Source organism: Phoxinus phoxinus (assembly GCF_949152265.1).
Source record: "Phoxinus phoxinus genome assembly, chromosome: 12".
Lineage (NCBI taxonomy): Eukaryota > Metazoa > Chordata > Actinopteri > Cypriniformes > Leuciscidae > Phoxinus > Phoxinus phoxinus.
This window is the reverse complement of record NC_136887.1, coordinates 16,247,203-16,267,890: the sequence shown is the minus strand read 5'-3', so window position 1 is coordinate 16,267,890 and position 20,688 is coordinate 16,247,203. Positions and strand designations below refer to the sequence as shown.

At 37.2% G+C, this 20,688-nt stretch overlaps 1 protein-coding gene across 2 annotated transcripts in view; it reads right to left on the bottom strand.

Annotated features, from left to right (window-relative positions):
* Nucleotides 1–4,606: 4,606 nt before the first annotated feature.
* Nucleotides 4,607–20,688, bottom strand: part of klhl4 (kelch-like family member 4) — a 39,320-nt gene continuing 23,238 nt past the window's right edge. For both annotated transcript variants that reach the window (XM_079629965.1, XM_079629964.1), the window contains 9 exons: nt 20,416–20,552; nt 19,984–20,180; nt 15,941–16,153; nt 15,595–15,781; nt 15,193–15,417; nt 12,914–13,076; nt 10,585–10,797; nt 9,717–9,888; nt 4,607–6,061 (listed from right to left, as the gene is read on the bottom strand). In XM_079629965.1, coding sequence (XP_079486091.1) covers nt 6,002–6,061; nt 9,717–9,888; nt 10,585–10,797; nt 12,914–13,076; nt 15,193–15,417; nt 15,595–15,781; nt 15,941–16,153; nt 19,984–20,180; nt 20,416–20,552 — 1,567 coding nt within the window. In that variant the 3' untranslated portion in view covers nt 4,607–6,001. The remainder of the gene's footprint in view (nt 6,062–9,716; nt 9,889–10,584; nt 10,798–12,913; nt 13,077–15,192; nt 15,418–15,594; nt 15,782–15,940; nt 16,154–19,983; nt 20,181–20,415; nt 20,553–20,688) is intronic.

Genomic DNA, 20,688 nt, shown 5'->3' with positions numbered 1-20,688 from the left:
TTAGATAAGAGTGATAATGATTTTTTTGGTGCCTTGTTTAACATGACGGCCTGTTGTTTGAAGTATTTCCACACTTAGTAGAACATAACTTCAGAATAACAGAATATCTCTGGGAATTGACAAGGAACTAGACAAACCCAGCCTGAGGTCTTTTTAGAACAGCTAAGCTTTGCGGGGTAACCGTTTATTCAGCAAAGTAATGGCCTGGAACTTTAATTGTCATGGGTAGTTCATCTTCACCAACAAAAGCAGCTAACAATGAGGTCTCGGTAGAATGCCTACTATTCACCTAAACTGGTGGTGATTAAGTTCTCTCTTCTTTTTGCAGCTGTGGAGAGCAAAGGATCTGCTCAGGGGGGGTTACGTGATGATCTATCGACTGATTCAATGCTATATTTGATATTTAATTAATATTTATTTCTGGCTTTGTTTAAACCTCAGTGTCCTTAACAAAAATCTTATAGAGGACTGCTCTTTGAAAAGTTCAGTCAAAAATGAGAATACTTTCATTATTTACTCAGTTATGTTGTTCCATATCTGTTTGACTGTACTTTCTTTCTGTTCTGTAACACGAAAGGAGGAATTATCGGAGAATGTCATATTTGTCTTGCAATTACAACGAATGGAGACTTTCGAGCGGATGCAAAAGCTCTAAAATCATCATAAAAGTAATGCATACTGTATGATTCATGGGCTATATTTAAAGTCTTCTAAAGCCATGCAATAACATTGTTTGAAGAACAGACTGCATTAAAGTTGTATTTCACTGAAAATATTGACGTCCACCCATTGACATAGCTCTCCTTGGCGTATTTATGAGAGTTCCTGATGTCTGATTCATGAGCAAGTTCACAAAACCGACCTAAATTATTATTAGTTTAAAATGAGTGACTCGCTGGAGAGGAAGATTACCAGTGAAAAACAATTGAATACTGTAAATGTTATCATGCATGACTTCAGAACTTTTTGTAGCATCAGTTGTGAAACCCATTTAAAACCGTTTTGATGCTTTCATGGAGATATTGCAACGCTATCTCACGACCAATTCGTACGAATTTGTACGAGTGATTAAAAGGTGGCTAATTCGTACGAATTCATATGACCTCACTCGTACGAATTCTTATGAATTTGGCAACTCGTAAAATATGTACGATTTAGCAAAAATCGTACAAATTCGTACGAGTGAGGTCGTATTAATTGGTACAAATTAGCCACCTCGTAAAATCCATACGAATTGCCGTGAGATCAGGTTGGATATTGCATCCTTTTTTAACCTTGAAACCAATAGCATGAAAAAAAGCTTTAAGGGGAAGTTAATGTAAAACTTGATTAAATGTTGTTGTAGGTTTATTATTATCTTGTACTCCGACCTTATGGTTGTAATTTGTTTTCTTGTCTCTTTTTCAAGCTATTTATATTTTTGTTTGATCTGAAATGTGAGGCACATCATATTTGCGCTCAGCTTGTCACTGTTCCTAAAACTGCAGTCAGACAGCAGACTTAGATGAATTTTGAAGGGTGTTTAATTAATAATCATAACACAGCCTTGGGAGCATTTCTGATGTAATTGCAGCCTATTATTTACTAACGTTACCAAAGTTGTTAGAAGTGTTAAACTTGGGCTCATGTTTGATAGACTTTTGTTGTCTTATACGTTTCACATCTTCACTCATTTTTTGTGCTATTTTTTTCTCCTGTGAGGATATTAAAAGACAATCCGTATTTTCAGTTCATATGAAGACATTATTTTTTGCACTCATCACTGAAGTGTGATTAGTTCTGTGTGTTTCTAGTTCTGTCCGTTCTGGTTCAGATCTTACAGATTATTAGAAATGCATTGCAAAACAAAGTCCATTGCGATTTATACACAAGGTTTCCTACAGGTAATTTGGATATGCTTGTCATTCATACCTCTGTTAAAAGTTCACTCACAAGCTTGTCTGGGAAATTGACATTCATGTTTGTGGAGGTTCAGTCCTCTTGTGTTTGTAATAGTGACTCAGTGTATGTAGTCGCTGAATTACAGAATATCTCCCTTGGAAGTTGAAGCCCATTAAAATGATAGATTGCACTGTGTCGTAGTTTATGCTTAGGGACAGTTTACACCCACAAAGCAGTCTAATTGCATTCATTCCGGTGAAAAATCCACAAACGTTGAATCTGGGCTCTCAGGCGAGTTGGCAGCAGTCTACCTGACATCAGAAGACTGCCTTTGAGGGGGAAGAACGAAAAATTTAAATTTTGACAATGAAAAGACAGGCTCTATATCATCTGAAGTCAGTGGACAGGCCTACCATGCATAATTTCAAAGACGGCACAAAGCCTGTACAAGCAAGCGATGGATGGGTTCATTTCTTCTTCTCTAAAGCTTGTTGATCTGCACATTCCTCCCGTCACATCTTGTTAAATTGAATGACAATCAGTGCATCATTTCAGCCTCTGAGACAAAGTCTCTACTTCCCATTTCAGGCTCGAAACATCTGACGAACATCGCACTTGCCTCTCATGCTGTGTGTCATTTTCTGGCACTGCAGAAAATACCTCTGAGAACGTATGAATAGCAATTAAGACATTTTCAAATGAAGTGGCTTTGGTACAACAGTTCGTCTTTCTCTTCCTCTTCCCTGCCTTGCCATATCACTTCTGACATTTTTGACAGCAATTACCAACATTTTTTTTATATGTACGTGTATATATATATAGGTCAACGCTGTATATAAAATCATATCCACATATTGTTGCTTTATTTGTATTTTCTATTTGTCTTGAGCTTCTAGCATATAAATAACCCCCAAGTTATATTTGTTGTCAGTTGTAATATTTGTTGTAGGGGCAAAATGTAATATTCAAAAGAAAAGAAAAGAAAAAAATGTTTTATAGAAATATTTCTTTTGACATTTAATCTCTGCATACCCAACACAAATGCATTTGCTGGGGGGATTATGGATGCCAAAAAGAAACTCTAAGGCAGCCATGCTCTGACATGCTCTTTTTTTTTTTTTTTTTTTTTTTGCAAATCATAAAGCATGGTTTGTCATATAGTGAGTAGAGGGGTGTGGAAAATATATACTGTATATATAATTTCCTCATATTTCATCTAATATTATGCAGCATTATTTTCTCAATTACCTGCCCTTGACCTAGTTTATGCAAGTTATTGTTCACAGCAGGGACAGAGAACGCCTTTTTTAAGCAATGGGACTAGAAGTGCAACAGCACCATCTGCTGTAAACACACAATTATGCATACACATTAAAATGTAAAGCCATGTTCTTTAGAGCCAGGTTGAGTCTGTCTCACTGTAAGTCATTGCAAGGTCTGCTGCAACTTTTACTGGATCTAGTCCAGACTGTCGTGTTCATATTGAATTCTTATTTGAGCTCCGCAAATATGCAAAGTAGTTTGATGGTCCCAGTTATATCGACAGGAGCGTAGATTACTTTCATGTAATGTCCAACAAAATTAGACTTTTTTATGCAAGATGAAATTAATTTGTGACAGATTATTATTAAGTTTTGTGATTTCAGAGAAAGTAAAGTAAATATTCTCAAACTTAGAAAGTTGCTAATACTAATAAAACAGATGAAACGTGAAATGTGAGTGGAATTTCTATAGGTCTGTACTTTCTTACCTTCATTCAGAGGTCTTGGCATTGATTTCTCAGTTCCTGCTTGGATGAAACAGACACAGCTTTCCATGAACCGGAGGTCAGGTAATTTCAGAAGGCTTTTCAGATATTGCCATTTCCAACATCTGGTGGGACTGAAACAACACCTGCAGCCGTTTTAGCCTTTCGCACTCCCTCTCCACCCGTCTTCTGATGTGCTGCAGCGATTGCGTTGCATTAATAATCAATTTTTTATTCCCTTTGAAATGTTCAGTCTTTGTTTTGCTCTTGCTCTGCTGGAGAACAAAGAATATAATTGCAATCTATCCATTTTATCAGATACAATCTGGCTTTGGACATTGCTCTGTCCTTTCGCATCACTTTCATCTTGTGACATTTCAGACTATCAACAAATAACACATTAATTTTTTAAAGGTTACACTGCACCAATTCAGGATCTTTTTTTTTTCTAGCCTTGGACCACTTAGGTGAACCTCCTAAGTCTCTGGGCCTGTTTGATTGAAATGCTATTGCCTCATTTCATTTCATATTGATTCCGTTATGTCCTTCATGTAGAATAATGATTCTACCCGTGTACTGGATGTATTGACCATTGTAGTAATCTTGCTGTCATTGTCAGATTTTGACTTCTAATCCATAATGTTTAGCATAAAGAAAGAAGCCAGACTGTTGGTAACATTTTGTTGCAGATGGCATGGTTCATCTTTGTGGTAGTGATACTTAGTGACTTGTTTCAGTGGTCGTATTTTCATTTTCAGATAGAATTCATTATTAGTTTCAAGACAGTAGTGTCTGTTAGATGTCTTAGATACAAGACATCTAACAGACACTACAGCTGAGGCAATATGCATCCAATGCTGTTCAAGAGACAACCACTGGAGGCCACTGGAGTATTACAAAAAATAAAAATAAAGGGGCTTGAAACAGCATATGCAGGACATGCAGTGCCTATTCAGATGGTATACGCCATGGAAATACTCAGTAAAGAGAATAACTTTTTATTTCTAAGTTTCTTCAGCATGCCATATAAAACAATGAAAAAGTAAACGAAAGCATTTTCTGTATTACAAATGCGTCACACTAGTAAACGTATTCTTGATCAGCATGTTACATTCCAGTTAAGTCAGGTAATGAGGCTCTTCAATAAAACATTATGGCAGTCAAACAACAAATGAATGTCAGTACATCACAAAGCAAGAATTTATATAGGCTAACAGTTTTAATGACTGGTTTTGACGTCATGGTTAAAGACCCCATGATATCAAGAGTGTTGTGGCATTTTGTCCATGTCTAAGCTTTGAAGTTGTATTATTGTAAATGCAGACAAAATTATCTTTTGGCAGATATACAAATTTTGAATTGTCATGGCTGTGACAAAACTTAAGCCGATTTAATATGAAATGAGCCTTTTGATATATCCCACCCGGTCTTCCAGTTCGAATAGGGAACATTTCAACACAAAACTGTTTGGCAAGTGATTTCATGGGGTCTTTAAAATATTTAATAATGGAATTCGAACATATTGAAGTAGCATGCCAATATGTTATGATATTAAATTACACTGGACCAGGGACTATATACAATACAAATTACAAAACCTTTACATAAAGGTGAAATATCAATATGATATAATAGTATAATTTCTACTGTAAACCTTATTACCATTAAAATCATGACTTACCAACACGTGCTAATTACTTTGGTGTTTTTTGTTTATTTGTTTATTTTTATTTTTATTTATTTTTTGCTTCTAACTTCGTGCTGAACCTAGTCTCAGACAAAATGTGTCTTCTGATGAGAATTGCATGAGTGAGTGTCCTCAAACATTTTGGGTAAACCAGGGTGATTTGTTGCAAGTATACAACTAAGTATTCACAGTGGTTTTTTAAAATTGTGTATCTAAGATCAAAATACATTTTCCACAAAATACACAAGTAAACAAGTATGCTGCTGTCTTTGAAATACATTTGATTTTGATATAGTTAAAAGATAGAACAATGTCAAAAATGTTGGATGAAATTAACAAGATGTAAATACTAAAATGAAAAGTTATATCTAAAAAAAAAAAAAAAAATTCAGCCTGGATACATTTTCAAAAGTATTCTTTTTTTTTCTCAATATAAAATGTGAAATTTTCTTATATACTTTTATTACAGTTAAGTAAAATCTTATAAGCATTTTTTTTTTCCCAGTCTCTAATAGTGCTGAAATATCTGAGCAAAAACAGAATGAACTGCACACGGTTGTTTAAATCTGTTGAGATGAATCCAGTATTGACGAGCTTTGATGAACTTTCTGTACTACGTGAAAAGAGCATTCCAAGAGTTGACATTGCACGCCTTTTTGAGGTCAAAGTTCAGGGACTCTGTGCCTTCAAGGCAGTTTCACGACCACCACACAGGCCCCAGCTCTCCCGATGTTTAGAAGAACCTCCTGGAATAACAAGAGACAGAGGTTAATGACCAGTGTCCGACCGCAGCAAATTCCCTCCTCCGCAGTGCTCTCAGTCACACTCTGTCTACTTACAGCCCATTTCAGGTAATCTTATAAAAGAGAGAGCAAGAGGGAGCCATGGGAAGCTCAGACAGGAGGCAAACTAGACTTGAACAGAGTGTTTCTAATGCAGGCTGAGGAAAGAGTGGCTTGTGACACAGTGGAAAACAGATGAATGGCAGGAAAAGCTTGCACTTCCTGTTCACAGACGCACATCATCCACGCATTGAAAGAATATTCACAAAGCTGACTGTTTTGACATATATCCAATGTTCCAGAACATTTCAAGATTTCGTATTATTATGAGCACACGACATGGTTGGTAAAATATGGACAGTAAAGATTTGTTTAGGAGTATTTATGTTCAATCCAAGTTAAAGGCACACTATGCAAGATTTGTCCCTTAATATAATAGCTTCAAATAATTTTGATGGTAAACAAACTCGTAGTAGGGCAAGCCATCACGGTAGCAAAGCAGGTTGGGGGGGGGATGCCGCTGGCAAAACCAGCCATGCAGGCTTGAGAGGTGGCGCACCGGCAAATCTCGCGAGAATCACGACTTGCTTTACGGCACGTCACATACATCAACAACATATGAAGAAAACGAAGAGGGGATCAGGCCGTGAGTGCAGAGACGGCTCTGCGTTAGTGGTATTTATGACGATAAATACAAGTACTCCACAGCGAGTCTAGGAGTCGCTGTTTGACAAAAACGGAAACTGCATAGTATGACTTGAAGTTTAACTGACAGCACTTGTGGCATAATAACTTTGAATTGTTCCTTCTGTCTTTCAAAAGCAAAAATCTGGCTTGCAGTGAGGTTCAGTGAACTTACAGTACAATACAATGGGGCCAATGCATAAAAGCTAAAATACTTTGTTTCAAAATTATAGCCACAAGACATAAACAATATGCATAACATGATTTTACTGTGGGGGGGAAAAAGCACTAACCTTTTCTGTGTTGTAATAAATTTTCATTGCCATGACAATGTAACATCTAAACACTACACTGACCATAAAAATGAGAGAGCAACTTTACAGCTAAAATAATATAAAAGTGTTAACAGAAGTGCTTTTATAAAATAAGCTTGACATTTCTGCTTTTAAATCCTTCTAATTAAGTGGCCCCATTAACTTCCATTGCACGTGCGTCACTGTAAAAAAAAATATACATAACTATGTTTATGCCACAAATACTTTTTATTGAGATTGAACAAGGAAAATTCCTTTAAAGCATTTCATTGAAGTTATAACACTATAGAAACATATACATATATATATATTTATTTTTGCTGAAAGCGCAGTATTGTTGATTATTTGTCCCACTTTTGAATGTAATCCCTCTGAAAAACTTTAAAAACTCTCAAGTGCATCACATGCTGAATGATAGTTTTGGATAGCAGATAGTGGGTGGGTTGGGAGAGCGAACGATTCAATTACCCATTCATAAAGTGACCAATCACTTGCTTCATTCCTGAATTAATCAGTCCTTTTGAAATAATCAAATGATTCAATGACTCACTAATTAAGACTTTACACGACCTACTGGCAGTTTTAGTTTAATTAAAAGAAAATTGCAGTGTAAAAGCATTCATACCACCTTTGAATTTCATTAAAGTCTTTGTAAATATATCTAATGCCACTTCAGATGCAGCTTCTGTGCTGCCTTTGCAGTATACGCATGAATTCTGTTGATATTGATTTAATTCGATTGGTATCAAATATAAACACAACACAAAGTTTCTTTAAACCATTATGAAACAAAACACTTAACCATTTAGCGCATCGCGTTCATATTCTGGGTTCATCTGCGCGTCTCTATATACAGTATGCATCATCAATAAAGCCAACACTGATTTTGATCTTTTAATGAATTTGATCACTGTTTTATTACATTAAGGCCCTGTTTTAGTACTTTAATACTTTAGTACTTTACTCCTAGCTCCTGTCTGTAAAACCGGGCCTAAGTGTTTTTCAAGTTAAGCGTTTTAAAATGTCTTGCTGTTTTTAGTCATTGAAATACTGCAGGTGCTGTATATGGATCACAAGTTTTTTCACTTTTTTTTTTTTTTTGATGGAAAATGAACAGGCCTATGCTGCAGTTCTATGGATGTTTTGCCTGCTAGGTCTCCGCACCAGTCACGTAACTCAAAAAGAAAACATGCTTACTAGTGTAACCTCCGTTCTCTGAAGGAGGGAATGGAGACGTTACGTCAGAACTGACTGATGCAGTGGGATCTCACCTAAGAGCCCAATTACCTTTGAGTGGTAACAAAACAAGCCAATGCACATTGGCAATGAGATTTGCATGGCAAGCCACATCCGTACATACAGGTATATAAGGCAGCGTGCAGCTCACTCGTTCAAGTTTGCGTGTAAGTCGCATCTGTACCTGGTCGGACTGAAGGACACACTTCCCAAGAGGAAGATCAACAGCGGCTGTTCTTTTCTGTTTACAATAAATCCACGACTTGTTGAAAAACACCTAGGAAGAGTGCCGAATCCAGATGGAAAGGGACACTACAGAGACCTCACCCTGCCCGTAGGGAGGTAAGATGTGGAAATTCACATATGGACTGACCCTCGGGGCAGTGCTATATATGGAGGATCCCTGCGGTAGGCCCTGCCTAGACAGGGATGGAACCATTACCAATGCAGAGACAGAGCAGAGTGGAATCTCCTCAGGGAAATACACTGGTTTACAGACAGGCAAATGGTACCTTGGAAGAATACACATAAAGCTGAGATGTGTATTGTGCATGTTGCCTACTTGGGTCAAACCTAGTGTCAGGTCCAATCCTGCATGAAAAATTATCTGGGCAAATAACATGGGGCCATTATGGAACCTGTGGACAATCCTATATGGGGCCCATTTTTCAGCCCATTTCATACCCATATGGGTCCCAGATACAATCACAACATACGGGGCATCTATACCAGAGACTGGCCGACCAGGCATGCATACGGGTACTAGGCCTGGGGTTGGACGCCTCCGACGCGTCTGACTGCCAAAGGATGCTCGGAGGAAACTCCCTCCAGGGTTCGTCAGGCAGGGAGCTCACCTGGTGAGCAAATAAGGTGCTTGTATCCCCCCCTTGAGAGGGGAATGGCGGTGCAAGCAAGACACAGAGCCAGCCTTCCCTCATATTACCTGTTTGTACTCAACAGATGGGAGGAAACCGGCTCCACATGGAGATTGCAAAATCTCCCAAATGTGTTAGGCAGAGGTGGATAGTAATGAAGTACATTTACTCTGTTACATTTACATGAGTAATTTTTTGGGGAAAATTGTACTTTTAAGAGTAGATTTAATTGTGGGCACTTTAACTCAAGTACATTTCTAGTGAAAAAACTGTACTTTTACTTCGTTACGCTGGGACTGGCTCTGGTGCCGGCGAACTGAATCGCATAGTCGAGGCTAATCGCATAGGAGGCATCGTGTTTTTTAAGATTTTTAACAAAATCTTATAACTCCTTGATTATTTTTTACAACGAATATATTTTTGCAGTTATGATCAGCTCTAAAATATGAATCAGGTATAAATTGTGAGTAAAATAACAGCCTGATTTAAACATTGACTCAATGCACCCACCTCAGTCCATTCATTGTTCTGTGCATCATAGGACTCAACACTGTTTAAGTAGGTCTGACCATCGTAGCCTCCGACCGCATATAACCTGTCTCCCAGCAAACACACCCCCACTGCATCCCGGGGGACGCTCAGGGAGGACACTGTGGTCCATGTGTCTGTTTTGGGGTCATACCTGGGAATGCAGTACAGAAAATATGAGGCGAAATACAACACAATAGAAAAACAATGCTAGTACTTTCAATATAAGCCACTGAAAAAAAAGAGAGATAATTACACAGAGCATGTAAACAGCATTAAGTCTGTAATCTAGACAGTGGAGGCCTTTGAAAGCATAAGGACTATGATTATCATCTCTAACAATGAAATCTATTGTGCTTTCAACATGTAGAGTAATGCGTTAAAGTAAGATGGCCTTAATTCATGTCTTTTAATGTACATTTTATTGTATTTTAGCTACTTATTTCAGTTATTTACTTCTAAATTGGCTCCAAAATTATTTGCTTTTAGACCTGAGCCTTTTTTCCTCAACTGTTTCACCATTTGATTTCACATTTGATAATGTTAACAAGGTTTATTTCACATTGGTATAGGCTGTAGTTCAAATCATCACCAGCAGGAGGCGTTTGACACCAGAGTACTGAACTACTGTGGCTTCCAACCACATTCCTCAATAACAAGGTAACAGTGATTTCACAATGAAGTAAGGTGTGTCCAGATTTGCAAATAAATGTGCAAATTATAGTACTTGGCACCCGTAACTATCTGCCGAGACTCACAACCTGCTTTTGTGGGCTGTTGTTGTCATTATCATGAAGATAATTAGGTGTTGGGTTTCTTTCTTCCCAGATGTTGTGTCATTGTAGCTTACCTCTCCACACAATCAGACAGACGAGAACAATGGCTTGAAGCTGGTGCATCATGTCCTCCGACTGCATACAAGAAACTGTTATATGTGGCCACACCCACTCCTCCCCTCCTCTTTGACATCGGTGCACACATGCTCCATTTATTGGTGTGGGGATCAAAACATTCCATTGATCGCAGACAGGAGCTTCCATCACGACCACCGACAGCAAACAACCTGTAAATATATAAAGACAAAAAAAAAACATTTGCAGCTTATTTTACTTTACTAATGTGAAGTATTTCAGAGTGAAACAGGATGCTCAATGACTTAGATTTTTTTGCAAGCGGGAAAATACCTTTACTAGACCAACCTTAAAATACTTACAATAACATTTTCCCACATTTTATTGGTTATTTGGCATAATGTCGAAACATATATTAATAAAACAGGAACAAAGAAAATGTTTTCTCATTAAAGTCAGCATGAAACTGAAGTTGTTGTGGTCTTTTCTTCCCTAGTGTGACGTATATCCATGTCAAACGGCTTCTCAAAAAAGAATGTAGGGTGGGACTTGATTTTGTCCATCAGGAATTGATGTGATCATTGTGGTTTGCCATTGTTGCTGTTTGTGGCTGAAGAAATGTCAGTTTTGATTCATGGTAACTTTAAAGCAGACATGACCTGTACTTGTATACCTATTAGATAGAAAATAGCTGCTAGGGGCCATTGCCAAGGTGGCTGCTGAGTGAACTGAAGCCCTGAATGTGAGTTTACAATTAATTCCAGACTACTGCCCTCCTGCATCACCACAGTCAGAAATTATCTTTTTTATTAAGCGGTTTTATTTGCCCCCTGAAACAGAAATTGAAGTACAGTAATATTTTGCATATGTCACATACATCAAGTGAGCATATCACAAGGCTGCACTGCAGATAAAGTTTAAACCAACCACATTCATATACAACCATCTAAAAAAAAGTCCTGGAGTTTTAGTCACACATCACAATACATTAGTAAAATCAGTAGCAACTTCCATATATATATATATATATATATATATATATATATATATATATATATATATATATATTACAAGCAATAATTGCATGGTTTAAATGAGCACAGTAAGACCAAAGCACAGGTTAACTTTAAGTGAAATATGAAAGAAATTTGTATTTTTCTTTTTCAAACTCACTTTCCCGAAAATACTGAGAATTACACTGATAAAAATAAATATTTGAGATAGCCTAAGTGGTATATTTCAGAAGAGGATTTGTGAACTTCTTTCAAGGTTCTGTGGATTACTTTGTGAAATGTAAAAATTCCTAAATATTGTGGTTAAAGTTTATGGTCATATAAAACAACATTTTCTATTTTATATTATTGATTTTATATAGGCATAAAAACCCTAAATAAAATAAAGCCTCTCTCTTTTAACCTCTCTCACTTTTGGAGAAACACATCAAAGAAACCTTGGACATGACCAAGGTATTAAGAAACTAGGTTTAGCAAAAAATACTAATGTTTTTCAATGAAGGATATTATATTGTCAATGTACACTTTATTTATATAGCATAATTGAAAACAAAGATCGCTGACCAAGGTGTTGTACACTAAAGCCAGAGAAAATAGATCTTTTTAGAGCTTTGCTTATAAGTAGGCTTTTCCAAAGTTGTGGTGTAGCAATGACAAAATATCATCTCTAAATTTTAGCCAAACCTGCAGAACATTTAGCAGTGTCTGGCTGGATGACCTTAGAGACCTTACTGAGGCCTTTTACAATGTTACTAATAATTTCGAGACCTTGGGTTTTGCAGAGAGAGAGTTTTGGCGAGGGATCCCTTGGTCAGAAGAGACTAACAACCCCTGTCCTACAGAGATTCGAAAAGATGTTCTGTTGAAAAGACTGATCAATTAATCACTTTGAAAAGTAGGACAGTGGGCTCTAGAGGTAGGCTTGAAGGTTTTGTTTTTGACCTGGTCATAGTCATCAGTCAATGTTCTGCTAGATTCAAAACCAGCCTCTGTTTTTTTTGGATAAAGCTAACAGCAGCTCGCCTGCCACTCAAGTGACTTTAATGTAAAAGACACTAGAGATGCTTTGGTCTCAGAGCCTATTAACTCCCGTCTGGCTGTGCAAGGTTACGCAGTGTATTGGATACAGAACCTAATTCAGACCTCATCATGAGGAGAATCCATGGAGGAAAGCGATCAGCCACAGCACACTGCACATATGCTGAGAAAAGTTGTTGTTTTTTTTCACTTCTCTCTTTTTGAGTGAATAATTTTTGAAATTGTATGGTAGCGCAACAATCCCACAAAAGAAAATAAGAACAAATGAATTCCTTACTTTCCATTGAGAGCAGTGACTCCGACAGTGCTGCGCGGGGTGGACATACTGGCCACATAATTCCACTGCCTCGCCTGGGGGTCCCACCTTTCTACTGTGTTCAAATAGCTCCATCCGTCATGGCCTCCCACTGCATACATGGGCCCCTCCAGCACAGCAATTCCTTTTTGAAGAAATAAATAATAAAACAAGTAAAGAGAAAGACTCTGGGCTCAGCTTTTGGTGGTACACGGCATACATTCGACAAATGCACAATCCAATATTAATTGTCTTAGTCTTTGTATTGTAGTGAAACTGGCAAATGGCAAAATTCAAATGGCAATACTATGGATTTAATTTCCATAGGAGCACTTCATCAGTAGCTAAAGACATTCTTCCGGTCTGACTCTGAGGACGAGAGCCCTGAGACGCTGTGGTAAGCATTAAGTATTCATGGTGCATCTCGCTGCTCCCTTTACAGAAAAGGTCCCTCATGTTTCTATTATAAATCTCTGGCTGTCGCTTTTGGGGGCTTGACATATAAATCGTCTCTTGACCGACATTTTGGTTCTGATATTGCAGTGCACTTTATAGACCTCAATGAGCAACCTTTGAGTGTCGGTTTTATGGGATTATTGTACAATGCATTTTCTCCTCTACGAGTTTAAATTACCTGCCATATTTTTTATATACATTTTTATGGGCAGCCCAGATTGCCTTTATTAATTTACACGGTTGTTTTGATGTGTGACCACCCAGTTTATTTTTATAGTTATTTCCTGAGGCATGGGTGTTAAAGCCACAATTTCTATTATGTCCCACCTTATTGAAATAGGTGAGCAGCAATAAGGCTTGCTTTTATCTTATAACACCTCCATTTAATTTTCTAATTTCAATTGTCAATTTAGGTTTGTGTATTTGGTGCTTAAATTATCAACTCTCACGAGTAAGATTCAATGTCAAGTAAGCCAGCACTAATACTGGAAATAAAATGTTTTTGTTTTTTTGCATCTGTACTAAATATGTTAAAGAGCACCGTATGCTGGTAACACCTGCTGGTCAAGATGTTGTAAATGCAAAAATAACCGCCAAAACATGTAGGCTTTAATACTACCTTTTGCAAACTAATTGCAAATGTTTTCTTGAAAGTGAAATATATTCAATGTAATCTTCATGGAGCTGTGTTTCAAAATCACCAATCACTAAACCAGACTTGAGTGGAGGTGTTTATTTTTATCCAACAGAAAACGTTGTCCAATATAACAGGTTCAAGTTCAGTGTTACTTGTCTTCTCTACAAATGACTCCCTAATGGACCCTTATATGGAAATTAAAGCAAATTGGCTTGATAAATTAATAAATATTAATTTATTAACTATGCTCTCAGAATAGTAATATTTATTTTTCTTTAACAGCTGATTAGCAATGTATTCCTTTCAGTTAATAAGTTAGACCTACCGGGTGAACTAGCTTCATTAATATTCATGAGCAAAGCCTAAAAAATTACAATAAATGTGAGGTCGTTTCTGTTCTCTTTACAGAAGTTATGTTTAAATGTTGTTTCCCCCACCCTAAAAACTACAAAGCTTTGATCATAAAACTATACATTTAAATATCATCTTACTAAGACATTATTGGGAGATACAGATATGTATCTAAATAACTGATATTTAGATAAATTTTATGAAAGAAGTTTTCTTTACTGTTATAAAGATCTCATTGATTTACATTACAAGCTATCAGTATTTCATCCTGTATTGCAACTGGACCAAATTGTTTTGCCTCCTCAAATGTGAGATTCATATTCTCATTTATCATAATATATGAGCCATAAAAGCCTGATGTATCAAATGATACTCAACAAAAACAAAAGCAATTTTTGTTTTTTGTCTAAAAGTTCTGACTATTTTCATACCTTGTCAATAACAGGGCTCTATAGCACGCATTGTGTTTATCGTGCAATTTATACGCGAAAATGAGTTTTACGTGCATATGATCGCTAACATTTGATATGCACTTAATACACACGCACCCCACACCACTAATCCTAACCAAATGTATAATACACACGCACCCCACACCACTACTAAACCTACCCTAAACCTACACATGCGTGCCTATGCACGTAAAAACTCATTTTCGCGTATAAATTGCGTGATAAACCCAAAGCGTGCTATAGAGACGCATTTAGTGTGACCGGATTGGAAGCAGATAGTGAACATTACTGTGTAACAGTTATTAATATATGAACATGATGTGTAATAAGATTACACAAATATCTGAAGCATTCAATGAACGCACCTAATCCGTGTCTGTGGGTTGACATTGGAGGCATGGTGGACCACACTTTAGTGATTGGATTGTAGCACTCCACCATGTTAGAGGTCTTGAGTCCATCCCTTCCTCCAACCACATAGAGTTTGTTGTCGATCACTGCCACGCCGAACTGAAGTCTTCGCCCATTCATGATGCCAACCTGGATCCATTTGTTTGTGCGAAGGTCATACTTCTCGATTGTTGTAGACCCTAAATGTAGACAGACTCTTAGTTCATTGCATGCTGCACTGCCAATAGCTGTCAGCGACAAAAAGTCTCTCAGAGACAACATCAAATAGATAATGACTTACAAAAAAAAATCTATGTTATGGCAATGAGAGGTACTGCTATAAGAAAAAGTCAGGAAAGAGCTAAATAATGGTCCACCTTTAGAGGCGTCCATCCCTCCAACAGCGTAGAGCGATCCAACAGTGGATTTACGTGGTTTGGTTCTTGGGCTCTGTAGCATGGGACGGCGCTCTGGTAAAAGATGGTACTTCATGGCTTCCATCAGGAGCTTCTGGCATTCCAAGTCTTCTGAAAACATCTTATTGTTTTCCAGATCAGCAAGAAGCTAAATCAAGAAAATTGTGCATTAACATTCAACAGAAAAAGGGACTAAACAGTGGAATGTTGAAGAATAGCATTTAAATATTAGATTAGGGTAGGTTTTAGGTATTACATTCAATTGTATGAAACGAACAATAGTCTCATATGCATGTTGTTGGCAAACCTGTGGCGGTAAAAGGGGGAGTCGAATATACGCCAGTAACACTCCTAGATCCTGCTGCCGGGGCTGCACATCATAGCGAACCCACATCATCAGTGCTTGAAAAATCGTTTCTTCATCTGGAACATTGATTTCATCACTGGCCAAAAGCTTGACAATTTCCATTGTGGGTAGCAGGAGGAACTCCTGATTCTGAATGACCTCTAGAAAGTGTTCCTGAAATATTAAGCAAATGGATTTGCTTATATTATAAATAAGTGAGACATTGATAAATGCAATGAGACATTAATTGCAAGTCCTGAACTACATGTACAATTCCAAAATATATTTATTTAGGCCTGTTTAAAATATTAGTTATATTTTATGATTGTAAATATTTAAATGTTTTCTCGCTGTGTCTAATGCAGCAATCCAGTTGTTAAGTCTTACAAGTGACCACTTATTCAAACACTTCTTCAGATTCCAATCGCAAACATACATACACTTATGTGCTGTAGTACTACCAACTACTCACTATCCTAATCTTTATCTCCATACCGGGTGACCCTTTTTTTTTCCTCGATAGTGCACTTTAAACATTCTACTATCGGTGTGTTAGACTGTCTGCTTAAAGGGGACCTATTGTGTAAAATTAAATTTGACATGGTGTTTGAACATGAATGTGTGTCCGCCCTCTTCTGGACAGTGGGCTGGGGAGCAGCAGCTCATTTGCATTTAAAGATACATGCACGAAAACAGCATGTTTTTCTTTCCACTCAAAAATGGAACAACATCGTATAATAAATTACCTGTGGGGTATTTTGAGCTCAAACTTCACAGACACATTCTGGGGACACTTGGGACTTATATTACATATTTTTAAAAAGGGGCATAATAGGTCCCCTTTAATGTCTGCTAACACTTTATTTTGATGGTCCCCCAATAGAAATTCGACTGACTACAAGTAACTTTGCAATTACACGTCAACTTATTCTACTAACCCTAAAACTATAACCTAGGAGTCTCTAATGAGAGTTAGTTGACATGTTGTTGCAAATTACTGAGAGTTGTCTGACATAGTTACAAAATGAGTAGAATGTCTAAAGTGGATTATCGAAATAAAGTGTAATCCCTATACTGTAATCTCAGTGATAAAAAAAAATTCAGGAATCATAAAAAAAATTGGAGTTTGTGAGCCTGGAGAGTGTAGTGCATAGCATGATTTTTAAATTTTTTTTAAAGCTTCGTTTAAAATAGTGATATGAAGGATCAACGCTCACATACTATTAAGATAGTATTTTCACTTGAAACGGTGTAGAGGTTTGGACCTGAAAGAGTATTCAATATGTCAGAACTTAACAAGTGGATGGCACTGACCCAAAATATAACATCTTGTTTTAAATAATGCATTTTTGAGAATCTAATAAATGTTTAAAAATATGTCGTATCAGCGATATAATGATCTGCTCCAATGCGTCCACAAGGACATCCGAGTTGCTCTCTGATAAAACCATTTTGCAAGGTTCAACTTGTAGCAAGTAAAGAGGAATGCCGGAAATCTCTCTAACAAGCTTGTTCATTACTTATGGCACTTCCAGAGTCTCCTTTGTGCATCAGAAGTAATCCCCATTGATTCTGTTGCAAATAAGGGTAGTAAACATCCTATTGATCATTAATCAGATCTAAACAGCATCATCTCTGCTAAAGCCGTGCCTGGGCTCTCGGAGCTTAGCTCAGACACACATAATTAAATGAGTACCATGCATTGATTTTCAGCCCCTCCTCAATATAGATTTAAACTCTACTTCTTCTGGTGACATTGATATAGATTCATTATTCGCAATTACCATCACAAGCACCCTGGCAATTAATTGAATACATTAATTCTGTTTCACTGCAAACATTCATTTAAAGGCCTCTCAGGGCATATATTTTAGGCAAGGGCATTAAACTGAACAGCAAGTAACAGGTCCTGCAGCAATATTAGTGTGAGAGGCACAAGGCTCCGTAAGATCTAACTGGATTAAATTGTAAGGGAGGATGTGAGAATTTAATGGGTTGCACCAAATCTAATGTATTCATGAGGGGAAATTTGACCTAGAGCGGTGTTTGTGTTGTCAGTCATTTATCTAAGTATTGTCTCAGTTGCTTTATTCTGCACATGCTTTTCCTTTTGTGACTGCAAACGAATCTCCCTTTTACATTCAAAAGAAAATACATTGACTTCCAGCATGCTACAGGCCATAGATGTCTTGAACTGAGACATTGACACATGTAAGACTGCAGCTTCTCACATACACACAAAAAAAAAGATGTAATGTCAGGATGAGACAGAAACGAGGAAAAACAAGCTTATCAAAAAATAACGTTATAATCTGAACACCACAGCAAGCAAACCAGGAAGCTCTGTTTAACGCTGTGTTCATTACCGAAGCGATGGAACAGGAAATTTTCTGCTTGTGTTCTCTGATTAGATTAACCTCTCTGCTCTGGAAAGCCCTTTGTAAACAGCCTGTGCAGATGTCCTTCAGGAGATAACGGCTATCTTCCTAAGTTGTTTCCGCACTTGGGCAGAGAAATGCCCATCAAGCAAATGTGCTCTGTGGATCCTTGGGCTCCTGAGAATACTTAATGTATTGGCATTATTTAACCAAAGCTGCTTTTGCTATATTTCTCACACATCAAAGAGCTCTGCACATCCCTTTAAACTGACCGCATGCTGAGATACAAAATGTCACATCAACTAATTTTATGCTTGGAATTCTCTATGTCAGTGACTAGGTTTTAAAAGTTGTGGTATTTCCTGTTTTTCAATATGCAGGAAAGAAGTTGACAGGTACAAGATTTCATTTTTAAAGTTTACCTCAAAATGAAAATTCTGCCACCCTAATGTTGCTTCAAACCTTTATGAATTTAGTTTGGTCAATGGAACACAAAAGGGGACGTTGAGAAGAATGTTCTTGCTGCTATCTTCCATACAATGAAAACTAGAGTGGTCAAGCAGGGGGGGGGGGGGGGGGATTGCTACAAAAAACATGCACTACATGTACTCTGAAGTCAATACTGTATATTTCAATCTGTAATTTACTCAAAATCTAGCCTTAAAATAATTGATTGACAGTTCTGATAACTATTTAACTTTCTTTGTATGGAAAAGAGCTGATATTCTGGGATACATTTCTCCTTTTGAGTATGTCATTTTACTTTAGCAGTAGTTTCTTACATGAAAATACTATGTCTAGAATCGTACTCTAATACAAAAAAAACAGATGAATAAATATTGCAATATAATTTAAGATAATTGGGTAAGCATCTTTCATTTTCTTTTGAAATCATTAGGGTTTAGTTTTTCTTTTGGCTGGGATTTTAGACCTTTGTCACTTTAATTACATTTAACTTACAATATAGTATCTTTATTTCCCTACACTGTATGTGGAAACATTGTGTGTTATAGTACAGAAATAATTCATAATCTTTTTACAATTGAGGTGGGGGGGTGCTTTCCTTTTTGGTAAAATAATGCTTGTTTATTGTCAGGATTATTGTGTTTTGTATGCTAAATGTTGATATCTCATATGAATATTCCCCAGATGCTTGTTATCTCTAGTGATCCTTTAGTATGTGATATTCATACTAAAAATCACTTATTCTGACCATCAACAAGCCTAAATTTAAATGCATCTGTACATTACAAAATAAATCAAACGCAACCGTAATAGAAACCGGCAAATAGTAAAACAATGAAACCGCATAATTTATTCATGCCAGAGTGCATGCTGGGAACATCGCCAGCTTGTACTCTAGACATTATACTAGTTAATCTGTAAATATGCATGAGCTTACTGTAATGCAGACACAGATAATCATTGGGATTCTACAACCATCAAAATCATTCAACTCCCATTCACTGTGACAGTATACGGGCGTTATTTAACTGTAATTCTACAATTACTACTGTGAACATTACTGTAAAAGGTCAGCAACTAGCAGTCAGGACAAATGTTAGCGCTATTTATAGATAATTTATAATTTATCCTAGACAAGCTACTTTGTATGCCAGGTCCTACCATAGTGTAGATGTGAGCGACATTCAAAAGATCCATGCATCCCTGTGCATCAGCAAACGAACGGATCCCCAGGCAGTTGGATGGGTGCAGTTGTTTCATCAGAAAGTTGCAGCAGACCTGAATAACTTGTGAGAGCTGAAGGAGGCAAGCAGCAGCTAAAAGACTTTCAATTGTCTCCTCTTTTAGCTCCAGGACTCCTGTAAATTTAGAGAAAAGACTAAAATATGCAGGAAACTTTTCAGAATTATTCTGGGAATAAAATGCTATGTTTAACTGGTGCAATATGTTAAACAGTTCGTTTGTGTCTGTAAATTAGTGTTTTGCCCACTGGCATCAACGAAAAAAAATTGACCTGTTTGTGGATGCCACACTTCTGCTATGTACTACTACTAGTGCACGTAAGAAGTCCACAAGTGGAATGTAGATACTCACCAGTATAAGCAAAATGAACCAGTGCTTTCAGCGCCTCAGGATCAACACCCTCCATTTTAATTTCCTCTTGTTTTGCCTCCCTCACATCGTTTGTGAACATGGCAGCAAAGTAGTCTGAAACTGCACTCAGGACAAGTCTGCAAACAATTGCGAAAAATGTTTATACATGCAACCGCATACTTCACGATGAACTCAAACAACTTCTCCGGAGTCGTCTTCGTAGAAAATTCCTCCCGTACAAAAAGATTTATCTCAGTGCTGTGTGAGCAGCTA